This window comes from Molothrus ater, chromosome 8 (genome assembly GCF_012460135.2).
Source record: "Molothrus ater isolate BHLD 08-10-18 breed brown headed cowbird chromosome 8, BPBGC_Mater_1.1, whole genome shotgun sequence".
Lineage (NCBI taxonomy): Eukaryota > Metazoa > Chordata > Aves > Passeriformes > Icteridae > Molothrus > Molothrus ater.
In genome coordinates this window covers 19,650,348-19,663,094 of record NC_050485.2, presented here as the reverse complement: position 1 = coordinate 19,663,094, position 12,747 = coordinate 19,650,348, and the positions used below count along the sequence as shown (strand labels likewise).

Here is a 12,747-nt window from a genome sequence, read left to right as displayed (position 1 = left end):
AAACCAACACAAACCCCACCAAGAAGTGATGTCAAGACAGCACAATGTGACTCCTTAGGATAAGTAAAGTGATTAAATGTTTCTAGAGGAGAAATCAAAACATGAGAATGAGTTCTATGGATTAGTACCTGGTATTCTCAGTTTTATAATCACAGGTTAAAGTTCTCCATTATTCAATGGACACCAGGAAGTCATCAATAAAACAACTATGCTTCAAGTCAAAAGAACGTTAAGGTCCAAAACCAGAAAACTCTGTGCATACCATGCTGTGATCCACACGGAAAAAGGCCAGCTGGCATGGCTTGTTTAGAAGGTTAGCAAAGGCAATGAAAGCATCTGCCTCTTCCAGATTGAGAATGAGCACAGCAGCAATGAAGGACATCCCTTGTACCTTCAAGTGGGAAAAGCATCGGGCAAATAAAGGTGAGTAGGTTCAGTAGATCTTACATCTTTGGAAATGGAAATATTTACAGTTTGCAATTTATCAAGTACCATTGCATGACATTTCCAGATGAATAGAAACAACGTGGATAAATTATTTTTATGCATGCAATCAATTTGATTCCAGCAGTTCAGACGCTCTGGGAGGTCTCATGATCACAAGTCCTCAGGACTTGAAATACAAGAAAGTTAAAACCACACAGAGTGAATGCAGAGCTCATGAGAAACAAAACCTGGCCTCAAGTTCATTGTTAAACTATGGGAAAAGCAGTCATGGAGAAAAACTTCACATATGGGACAGTTTAGACCCAGACAGATACATTGGAACTGAGACAAAATTCTGTTTCAGAACAGTCAATACATGCCTTTCCACTTGCCAAACCATAATTTTTCACATATATAAAATTACTTCTAGGTGGTTAGCTGCAGTGCAAGTTTACATTTTTCCACCATTACTCTCCCAAAAACACTTTAGCCTGCAATAAAAGTAAAGAGCATGATTCTTGTAGTTAAGTGATGATCTGAATACCCATTATGCTAACAATAATTTTACCAATTTCAATTGCAATCATCTTTATTCCACTGTCTCTAAACATTCATGCTGCCTGTTCTCATTAAAAAAAAACCCACGCAGTCAGCATTTTAACCAACTAGGGAAAAGAGTATTGATATGCATCAGAAACAGACAATCAGCTTTCCATTTCTGGGGGATAAATAGGTGTGGAAATAAGATTTCATTACATTTACTGCCATATTAACATTTTAAAAATGTGATAAGAAATATCAAGACTAGCAATACTTCTGATGGAAAAGAGAAGACTTATCCACAAAAAATTACTTATTTGCCTTTTGAAACTCCACCCTGGGAACAAGCAGTCTCAGAACCTGCAGAGTTTGTAATCTCACTTTAAAAATATGGGAGAGTCTCCAAAAATGAGGTCACAGATGACAGAATTCAGGCCTAAAAACATTTGAACATAAAAAACCGACTAGTTATTTATGCAGAGTCCCAAGCATATCTGATTTAGAGAGGAAGACACACCCTGTGCTAAATAATGCTTTGTTGCATGGATGAGACTTAAAACTTTTCAAGTGTTTTTGAGCCCTGAAGCATTAGAGCTTGTGAAAGATGTTCCTAGATACCCCCAGGAATAAAGTAAAACAAAACCCTTTTCTTCATTACTGTTCATTATTTAAATGCTTCTGTAAGCTAACACCATTCAGAGAGATGGTAGGTTTACTTGGTTTGTTCAGGGGTTTTTGACAGTTTTTTTAATGGGTTTTTTCTTGCTTGTCTTTAAACACAGTAATGTTTGCTGAAAACAGTCTAATCTTCACTGAACTCAGAGGGAGTGATTATTCTGTGTCAGCAAGACACTAAGAAGGAATTTCTGGATTTTAGGATGTGCAGTAGTGAAGCAGGGAGTATCACTATGGAAATGGCAACAGGGGAAGAAAAAGTAAGACAGAACAAGTGAGGTGCTAACTGGAAGCCCACTAACACCTTATGGGTTTTTTTCTCTGTGGATACTCTGTCAGAACTATAATGTCTTATGAACACACCCATTTAAAATTTTCCATGCAATCCAGATACTCAACAATGACATTCAGTACATTTTCAGCTATTTAATTGTCTCTAAGAACTACCATCATTGTGACTGCTATGAAATAACTGCCGAAGTTTAATTATTAAAGCATAATAAATTATTATTATGCTTGTAGCATAATGTTTAGAACACCTATTTATTCAATATACTTTAATACATAACATCTTAAGCTTATTTGTCATGTTAGAAACATTTTACAGCAAATACTTACATATCCCACATCTGGTCTGTAACATGTATATGCTCCCAAAACACTATGAAGGAGATCATGATAAGGACCACCCTAATAAGAGGAGAGAGTAGAAGGAGAAAAGAAATATTTATTTAAAAAAAATACAGGAAAGGAACAAGCTGATATTTTAAGAGGCAAGTGAGCCAGTGAATTGTTGCTTTATTCATATCTAGAGTAATACCATCTTTTACTTCAAGCATTACCACAAATGCTTTTGAGATGTTAAAAGAAAAGTAACAATAATTCCATGAAATAATTCAGCAGAAACCAGTACATAATAGAAAATGAGGATATCTGGTACAGATCCAAGGTTGGACTTTCCTCTTCAGGGACAATGGATATTTTAATTCTTCATAGTGCAAATTACTGTATAACGATATTGCATCTTATTTTCTATACATGTATGCACATAATAGCTATACAAAAATCATAAAGCCTGAAAATGCATCAAGATTTCTGTAGCAGTGAGAATACTCTCATTTCTGCCTGTAGTTTCATAATTAATAGGAATCAATTAATTAATAGGAATCTCATTAACAGGAATTTCATACATTTTCAAAGGGAAAAAAAACCTCATAGTCCATCACTAAGTGTCTCTATTTTATTCTCATTTAAGAACATTTAAGAAGTCCAAACAACTTCTAAAAACTCTTCCATATTTGGCCAGTTATGTTTCTTGTTTAACTATTCAGAATTTTAAAGCTGTCATAAGGAAAGTTAAAGGCATCTCACCTTCTGGAAAATATAGAGGGATGGAAATGTGCGTGATATATCCAACTTAATTAGCTCCAGACTGGCCTCACGATCAGCAACAGATGCACCTGCATCTGCAAGCAAAACCAACACTTATTAAAGCTGATCAATTCTACAAACTTCAGAACAAAACTCCTGTAGGCACATAAAGACAAGGAAGGCAGCATTCATCCAAAACTTCCAGAAGAAATTCTGCTAGCCCTTGAATTATCTCTGTTCAATCCTCTCCACAGGGGCACTAGGATAAAAACACTAGTGAAAATGTGGGAAAAATACAAGTAAAAGACTTGGGGAAAGAGCTCTTTCAGAGGGCTTAAATCAGACAAGATTTCCAGCTGGAAAGCAAAGATGACAATTTGATGAACAGCTAAACAGAACCTGCTCTGCTGAAGCCTGGAAAGCAGCATTTCATTCCAGTCTTCCAAAAACTATCATAGTTGGTGTTCCAGACTTTGCTACCAAAGATTAGTAATAAGCACTGTCAGCTTGCTTGCTTTTCAGAGATGAAAATTCTATCACTCTTCAGTTTCCCTTATTACACCATTTCCCAGGACATCTGGCACAATTAAAACAGCTCCTTCTCCCTTCATTCCCATCCAGAACTATTACCTCTCAAAAAAACAGATTACCTAAGCTTTTCCCCAAAGACAGCCCACACCCCCCACAACAAAAGAACAAGCAAACCACCACTCCACAGACCAAGGGCCATTGCAAACATGTTTTCCAAGGATAAGCATATTTACAGTCATATACACACCAAATTTTTTATAAATTGTTTGTCTCAAGACAACCTTCAGATGAGTCACAGGGCTATCCCTATGGCAAGCACAAACAACTAAAGTAATGGAAAAGACACTATCACAGGGCAGCATTTTAAAAACTATCAGTCAACAGCACAAAGAGTTAACCTTTATAACAAGGAGACATCCAACATTAAAAACATCACTGATACTATTTTTAACAGAAAGAACATGCACAGGAGACAGCAGTATGCCAGTGAATAAACTGCATTTGACAAAAGAGTGCTAATATCCCCACTTAATAGATCTGGAAGGAAAGGCCATCTGGGCAGGCAAGGAAATACAAGTGGGATCTGAAATATGTCATGTTTTGTATTTTTGACCTCTCAGTTTCAGAACTAAAAAATAGAGGATATTCTTTTTTCTTTCCCAAAATCATGGACGTGATACTGAGGAGAACCCATCTAAGAAGAGCTAAGCAAGAACATGTATTGTAATTGAGTTTCCTGTTTCTTCTTTTTGTATTTCATCTAGTATTTTCATGAGAGCCTGAGTCTTGATACTTCAAAGGAAACATTTATTTGAAAGTAGCACATGCAATATTTTAATCTGTCTTTTATTGATACGGTAAGTGGTACCAAGCCCCTCGCTCACTGACTTGTTATAGGACAGCAAACATTTAAGTAGGGAATTACTTTGAGAACTTTTAACAAGTATTCTTAATGCTGAAAATGAAGAAGAACTTGTGAGACTTCTTGGGTTTGTAAAAGTGAACAGGAGGTTGTTGAGCACTCAGGAGATCTCACCTTCTATGTCGTTCTCAGTACTTGTCTCACTGAAGCTTTTCCATCGTTCCTTAGCTCTTGACAAGAAGATTTCATAAAGTTCTGCAAGAAAGCAAAACAAAACCAATAACCAAAAGGGAAGTATTAAGAAAAGCACCCATCCAAGACAAAAGCATGCTAAGCATTCTTGGCTCTGGTTATTTGGTTTCATCACTGGGGGCAGGAGACAAGTCTATTAGATGGTTACCACAATACACAGTTTTATTGGGTGCACTGTATTGTACTTTCTGCTGTGAACATGCAAATTATGACAGGGAAATCATGCCTTACATAACTCAGATTTGTATTTTTGAATAAAATGCTTACAATTCATCAATCATTAGTCATAAAATAAAACAATTCCCCTTTTCACCCCCTTAAGAAAGCAAAGCTACAAATTCTGTTTTAAACAAAAAAAATGTTTTCTGAGGGGAAGCACTACCTTAATTCTTAAAATACTAAATGTTTTTCTAAGCAGGTTTTGAACCTTGTTTCCATAATTTATGAGGCTAAAATGTCTAACTGTAAAACACAATTGTTCCCAGCCTTATAAAATACATTTTTTCAGAAAGAAATATACCCTGATTTACAGAAATAGATTTTTTTTTTTTTTTTAACAAAAGCTCACATTTTTCTTTGAAAATAATCAACCTAATTTAGCATTAACATGTGATCTATTAGGAACATACCAGGAGTGATGTTTAACTCATTTCCCACAGCTAGACTCCAAACCTTCCCACGTACACTTGGGGGCAATCCCTGCCACCACAGCTCTCGAACTCTTCGGGTAGCACGCCTAATATACAGGAACAGGGAGAAGAAAAAACCAAAAGGCACATATTGCACATTTTTGTTTTGTAAAATCACTGGGCAATTTATAAGCAAAATAACACACTGTTTACCAAATCAATATTCAAAGATCTCTGTTGATGCTAAAGCCCCATTAAAAACCCCCAAACATTCAGCTCCCAGAAAGCACATTTCATGTTGCTCTGTAATGACCTCACACTATATCATGGCAACAAAAACTGACTTCTTGACAACACAGAAAAGGAAAATAAGGTATGTGGGTCCTCAGTTTCCAGAGGAGAAACAAGCCATGCTTGCCTCATTTATACAGCAGAACTTTACTTACATGCCTTCCCAGTTAGGTAGTATTTCATTGACCCAAATCACCATAGCACTAGCGATATTCTCTTCTTGCTTGAAACGCTCTCTCATTATTTTTTTCCTTTTATGTGCTTCTTTAATTTCTGTTAGGCATAACATGTTAATAATTCTGTATTAGTGTATACAAATTACTAGGTAAATTATTCAGCTACTACCCAAGTATTAGATGTCTAAAAGATCGAGGGTAAACTACTGTTGCATGTACTATTTCTGTTGATTGTAGGTGTATTTCTCTGGATGTTTTTAAATTTAAGCTATGTTGTTCAAATAGAGTGATTTAGACAAGCAAAAATCAGGCTAGAAAACTAAGATAATTCTCTTCTGCAGTACACAGGATAACTAATAAGCAAGCACATCATCAGCGCTCTTTTTCCACTCATGATTTTCATACAATATTTCATCTGAGCCTTATTCATTCATTAGACTAATCAGCAATATTTATGGATAATTTTATTATTTAAAAGTGCAATTCTACATCCATTTTAAAACTATCTCAATTTTACTGAAGCTTCCACCTAAAAGGATTCTTATTTTCTTTTCTGGAAACAGGACCTAAAGACCTAAGACAAAGTCACATTGCCGAACAAGAGAACAATGTCCTGCCTTCTGTTAAAAAAAAGATCATTTGCAGATTCCTCTTATCAAAAAGGCTAAAAGAAGGACAGACCAATGCTCTCCTGACATCACTTAGAACCACTGTGAAATTGCAGGACATTTTCTATTTAAGCATGCACTGGTCACATCAAGAGAGTAAACATGCCCTCCCTGGTAAACAGAGATGGCTGACCAGCTTCATCAAGGTTTTACTGAAGCTTTGAGTCCGTAGCAACAGTTAACAAACCAGGGCACACACATGAAAACACCACACATGGCTGAACCTCCAAAGATGCCGTTATTAAAGAACACAGACCACAATTTACAAGAAACACACCACAAGAGCAGAGTGAAATGCATTGTCAAATGCTGTGGATTTCTTATTGCATCTTTCAAAGTAAGCTGCCATGGATCCATAGATGATCAATCAGTTCAGAAGCTTGTATCTCTGACAATAGCCCAAGTAAAACATGCAGCACAGATTCTTAAAATAGCTTATTCCCTGAATACTAGGCACAAGACTACAAAAGTCCTTTCAACAACTATTCATAGATTGACACAGTACCAGATGCTACAGATCTGTTTTTTAAATTAATCATGCCTAGTGGGAATAAGAAGGTTCACACAGGTACAGCTGATTGGAAAATAACCCCAAAGTTTTCATCTCTCTTCCCATTGAAATTGATCTGAAATTCTTAGGAAACCAGATCTTAAAGCAGTCAGCTTTATTATACTGTGGCTCGTAGTGGCAACTGCAGCAACACAGCTTGCAAAAAGAGTCCAAGTATCCAGAAAGTTTCTACTACACAAGTACTTTTAAAAAATTAAGTTTTTCCTTAAAAAGTAAATGAAAGGTTAAGTTGCATTCTGAACTTAGCTACGTTCATTGAAGCAGAATAGCAATTTGATAACTGAGTTCTGTTTTAAACTGCGTGCCCCTATGCACCAGAGAATAACCCAGACATTACACAAGAGGTTCTTTAATGCAACCACTTGCCTACAAGCCAGGATTTGCTTTATTTTTGCAGCAGAGTGGAGAGGAATTACAGTGATTGCTGGCAGTTGACATACCTCGTTTTTTTGCTTCTGCCACCATCTCATCATACTCCTGTCGATGACGTAAAGCCTCCTCCACTGACTTGGCAGGAAGATTTCTGAAAACAAGTTGTTCCTGAATTCAATACACACAAATGACATTCTGGACCATTTCAGAACAGGATTAAATTCGGTTTATCTCAAAGGTGAGCTTTGGGGCTGCCATACTGTCAGTGTTCCATTAACAGCTGTAGAGAACTACTAGATGTTTGCTGCTCCTGTATTTTAGTTCTCCTAGAGCTTCCCCCAAAGTAAGGTTGTTGAATTTGTTGAACATCTGGATTGATGCTCAAGTGAGTGACAAAAGGAAAATGCAGATATACCATATAGTTATTTATTCCAATGCATTTCTGGCCATGTGTATTTTAATAATATGTTCATATGAAATCTATAATGAAGTATTTTCAATAAAAGGTAAAGGTTTTTATACATTGTAGTTAACCTCTTAAAATTCTCACAGAAGAATGTAAGTTTGCCAAAGGACGAAAGGGAAGATCACCACTGATGTCAGAGCTGAAGCTAAGGAAGCTTGGTGCAGTCCAAAAGTTCACCAGATAAAAATGTGTTTGTTTTTTGGCTGCATAATGATCCCCTAATTGCTAAACACACTTCCTCTTGACCAAGGAGACTCACTTCAAAGCAAATGAGAACACAGGGTTTGGTCTCAGCCTCTTAACTAATGTCTAGTCTACTATGGTCCAAAAAAAATAGAAAACAGTTTTGTCATTTTAATATTTAAAAAGTTTTCTGTCTCCTCTCTCATAAAAGCAGACAAAATAACTTATTAATATTTTCAATGAAAGTGAGAGCGGAATGTATTTTCAAAGGTTAGACTGTGGCAACACACTGCATGCTTGGGGTGGCACTCCAATTTGAAACAAGTGTCATTTGTAAAAGCATATTTATCTTGGCTTGTGAATTCTAATACTGCAAAAGTAAAGAAAAACATCAGCAATTGAGTTGTTGCATATCTTCCCCTCTACCATACAGTAAAAGAAATAAATAATGCACTTATGAAAACAAATACTCATATTAATCTGTAATTCCATTCAGAATATATCTGTCTTAGCAAGGAATGAGTTTATACACTCCCAGAGAGAATATCCAAAGAAACACTAATATGCTTTATTTTCCATTTCCTAATTGGAGTGATTAGAGCAAACATTTAACAGTGCCATCACAAGCTTTTCCATGGTGCAATTTGAAAACATTGCTCCACTTGTTTTCTTTATGTTCTTAGTCAGCAGGTCCTTTCTCTTTCCTTCAAATTGCTGAAGACTGTATATCCGAAAATACTGACCAATTCATTACCCATTTTTTATCACTATTCTTATTTGTACTTTATGTGGGTTTTGTTACATCTTCAACTGCTGTTTCCCTGCCTTCAGCTGCACTTTTAGGTATTACCTACCTAAAATGTTTTAAGTTTCCAAAATAGGGGAAGGGAGGATAAGGGAGAAGGAAGTGCACACTGAGAAAGCAGGGAAGAAATAAACCAAGAAAATTCCTGAAGATTTGAGGATGCCCAGAGCATGGTCACAGACAGCTGTGAGACACAGTAGATTACAGACTGGTGGCTCCATTACAGTGAGAAAAAATTTCCTCATATACACTGTGATTCACTTAAAGGCTCTTCTGAGAAGTTTGTTAGGCTATTATGTGGGATAGCATAATACAACCATTCTTTCACATAAGACTTGAGAATTTTAGCTAAAATTCAGTCCTTCAGTTGCACAGCAGACTCATACTTACGCTGGTCGATCCTCCAGAATCAAAGCAGTAGTTGAAAGTGGTTCAAACTCAATATTTTTACGTCTGGATGATGGGGGTGGAGGTTTATACATTCTTCCTGTCCGTGCTTCATATTCCTAAACAGCATTATTGATAAAAATTACATTTCAACTTTCAGCCTCACTCCAAATTAGTAAGCATGATATTACTAAATGCATAAATAATTTCACATTAAATATTTTAACATTACTTAATAAGCCAGCAAGTGGCAAACACTACAAGTTGAAATTGCTGATAGCAACAGTGCAGCTCTCCAGGACTGCTGAGTAAAGATGAATGAGAAAGCAGTTTCTTGTATCAACTTAATCTTTGATCTATTCTCGTTCAATATTTCAACTGAGCATCCCAGGATCAGGTAGTAAAGAAATCTGCATAATCTACCCAGCCTAGCTAGTGCACAAGTGTATTTAAGTAACATGTGAAGCTGACAATTAAATAATCCACCACCAATCAAGAATACGTGTCTCTTTCCATTTCTTCCTCCCGATTCCAGCCCCCCTTAAAGATCCAGTACACCTCACATTCCCGAGGCCTGGAACAACACCATCATACCCACATAAACCAGAGCCACCTACACTACACTCAGTGACAATATACCAGTATTTATCATTACAAGCCTGTTCCATAATTTCCTTCCGCTGAGGTTAAAACATGCAATCTACTCAGAAAGAAATATTTAACTGCCTCCAATATACACAAGATTCTGAGGAAGAAAGAATTCTAATCCTTTGACCACAACAGCAACTCAACAAAACAAAAATATGACACAATCCTTAGAAAAAAGCTAAACAGAGCCAGATGAAAACATCAAATCTCACATCCCCTTCTTTTTCTCCTCTGTAAATAAAAATTTACTGCCAAGTTAATGGAATAATATGCATCAACACCATTCAGCACATTGAAATAAGTATCTTGAACAACTGGACACAGGACTGGTAGAGTTCTGTTGTAATTTACACAAGCAAAATCAAAAAATCAATGCTCACCATTTGAATGAATACACATACTCTCAAGCTGAAAATTAATTCGTTCCACTTAAAAATAGAAACAACATCAGTACTCCTGTCACGCTGTATACCTCAGGACACTCAGTACATCTGCAAATTAGGAATGTATCCTGTGATAACACCCAGAGATCAGCATCCAGGCTACAGCACAATAGCAATGCCATCCCTCAGATTCTTGGTAGAAGTTCTGATTTACTTCCATAGTCTCCTTTGTAACAAGAGTCACCAAATCAAGTTCATTTAGTGGTCAGAGGTGAGGAAGCTCAAACATTAGCAACCTTTTCAACATCTCTACATATCTAACTTGTATGCAAAAAAAGGGGGGAAAAAAGGAAAAAAAAGATTAAAAAAAGCACTGCAAGATGTCTAACAGAAATGAAGCCACTCTTAAGGCATTTTTTAACACAAGCGATACATGTGAACAAGACTAGTGGTTCCAGCTATCACCTGTGCTAAGAACTGATACACTATTTCCAAGGCAACAGAGGAAGAAAAAAACAAAAATAAAAATTCTTCAACAGAGATTTTCACAAAAGGCAGAACTCATCATCCACCTGTGTTTCTGAAAGTACACATCATGAACAGTTGGATTTTTTAAAAAGAGATCACATGGGCAGAGAAGGAGAACTATAAGTGTTACTAGAAAGATTCAACAGAGAGACCAAAATAGCCTCAGGCTCAAACTGTCATGGCTGCACATTCCCAAACTGAAATACATTCCAAAGTATCAGAACCTTCCAAGGGAAGATGCTTTTTCCTCAAGAAGCCTGTGCTCTAGGAAACTGATTTGAAGATCAGATCCCACAACCATCAGATGTGTAGAGAAATTCTGCAAATAAAGTGTCCATTTTTTTCTGGAATACTTCATATGACTACATGTAAAGTATCCAATATCCTTCACTGTGCAGTTGATGCAGAATCTAAAAAGCTTGAACTGACATAAAACTCACTTTGAAAGATGTGAGTTAATATTCTCCCACAACAAGGTAAAAATACAATTTAAGTCAAATGTCTTGTCAAATGCTTAACATGCAGGGCATGAGCCAGAAGATAGAACAGTTGACAGTTAAGATTCAAGACTATGTAAAACCTGTATATGTAAAACAATTATTTTGGAAGTGTCACATGTATGGTTTCACAAGAAGGTTGTTTTAAAAAATCTTTATTGCAACATATCAGGCATTTATTGAAAATTCCAGAGCACTTCCTAATTCCAAAATAAACAAATTTTAGCTTTAATAAAAAGTTATCTTCTTACTAATTCTGGAACGGCATCCTGTTATCTACTGCCAATAATTAACTCAGTAAGAAGCTAAAATCATGTTTTTCCTGAAAAGCACTGTGACAATATACTTAAGAGTGCTTCAGTATGTGGAGGGACTCGCATTTCTGGTATTTATTCCTGCACAGACACAGATAAGCTTATTAAACTACAGACAGGTAATTGGGGCTGGGAAAACATCTTTTGCTTATAAACTGCATTTGTTTAAGAAGATAAAGATATCTCAAATAGTTTCTTCTTAAAACAACAAAAAACCCCACCCAAAAACCAGAAACCCAAAAAACCCCACCCCCTACCACCACAACAAAGAACACCAAAAAAATGCCCTGGTATTCTAAATAATAATAAAAAAAAGTAAATAAACCCACAGAGGTCTTTATTGCTTGCACCTTTTTGTTATCTACATGGAAAACATGCAAGTCTGAAATTTCATTCATTCTTCTGCTATAGTACCATAAAAGACAGTCTGACCATTAAGAGTCATTTTCAATACCTCTAAACAGGACTGGATTGCTCTGTGTAACATAAAAGTAACTGCTCATAGCTTCCTCTTCCAATACTTAAGCCAATGACCTTAGAGAAGGGAAAACCAGCTGCACTGCAGCACTCCAAAAGCATTAGTAGACCTGAAGTAGGGTATGCACGTGGGGATAAAGTATTTAGCTACATGTGAAACACAGGGATTCAGTGTGAAAAGACAAACTTGCATCTACAGAGCCCAAACTATACAGCTGTAAAGGAATAAATACCAACCATAAAATTCAACATGAATCTGGAATTAAGTTTGATCTATTTATGAACCAACAACAAAAGCTGAACTCCTGGGAATGAGTGATAAAAGCCTTTGGTTACAAGGACTTTGAAAGTTCTCACAGTATCTATTATACAGACAAAACACCACACATCCAATTATGTTGTAGGTATGCTGGAGGAGAAAGGCATCTGAGGTGTAGAGAATTTCTGCAACTAAAGAATGCAACACTGAATAAGCTTCCCCTGGCTTAAGGATTGCCTCTATTTAAAGTAGATGTTAAGGCATACTAATACTCCAATTAAACATCCTGTGTATGACAGTTTCTTCTAATATGCTTTCTCCTCTCTAATGCTAAGTTTGATTCTAAAATAGTTTTTATTCAATCAGCTGCGACTTCTGCTGATGAAACAGAGTGGGAATTGCAACCTTGTGCAAAAGGTTTTAAAACTCTCTCCTT

The 12,747-nt window shown here is 36.3% G+C and overlaps 1 protein-coding gene across 2 annotated transcripts in view; it reads right to left on the bottom strand.

The window, feature by feature from the left end:
• The window catches only part of TBC1D12 (TBC1 domain family member 12), a 41,473-nt gene that overhangs the window by 3,420 nt on the left and 25,306 nt on the right, over positions 1–12,747 (bottom strand). For both annotated transcript variants that reach the window (XM_036385299.2, XM_036385300.2), the window contains 8 exons: positions 9,209–9,324; positions 7,433–7,515; positions 5,733–5,850; positions 5,287–5,393; positions 4,580–4,660; positions 3,013–3,107; positions 2,260–2,331; positions 263–391 (listed from right to left, as the gene is read on the bottom strand). In XM_036385299.2, the coding sequence (XP_036241192.1) occupies positions 263–391; positions 2,260–2,331; positions 3,013–3,107; positions 4,580–4,660; positions 5,287–5,393; positions 5,733–5,850; positions 7,433–7,515; positions 9,209–9,324 (801 nt within the window). The remainder of the gene's footprint in view (positions 1–262; positions 392–2,259; positions 2,332–3,012; positions 3,108–4,579; positions 4,661–5,286; positions 5,394–5,732; positions 5,851–7,432; positions 7,516–9,208; positions 9,325–12,747) is intronic.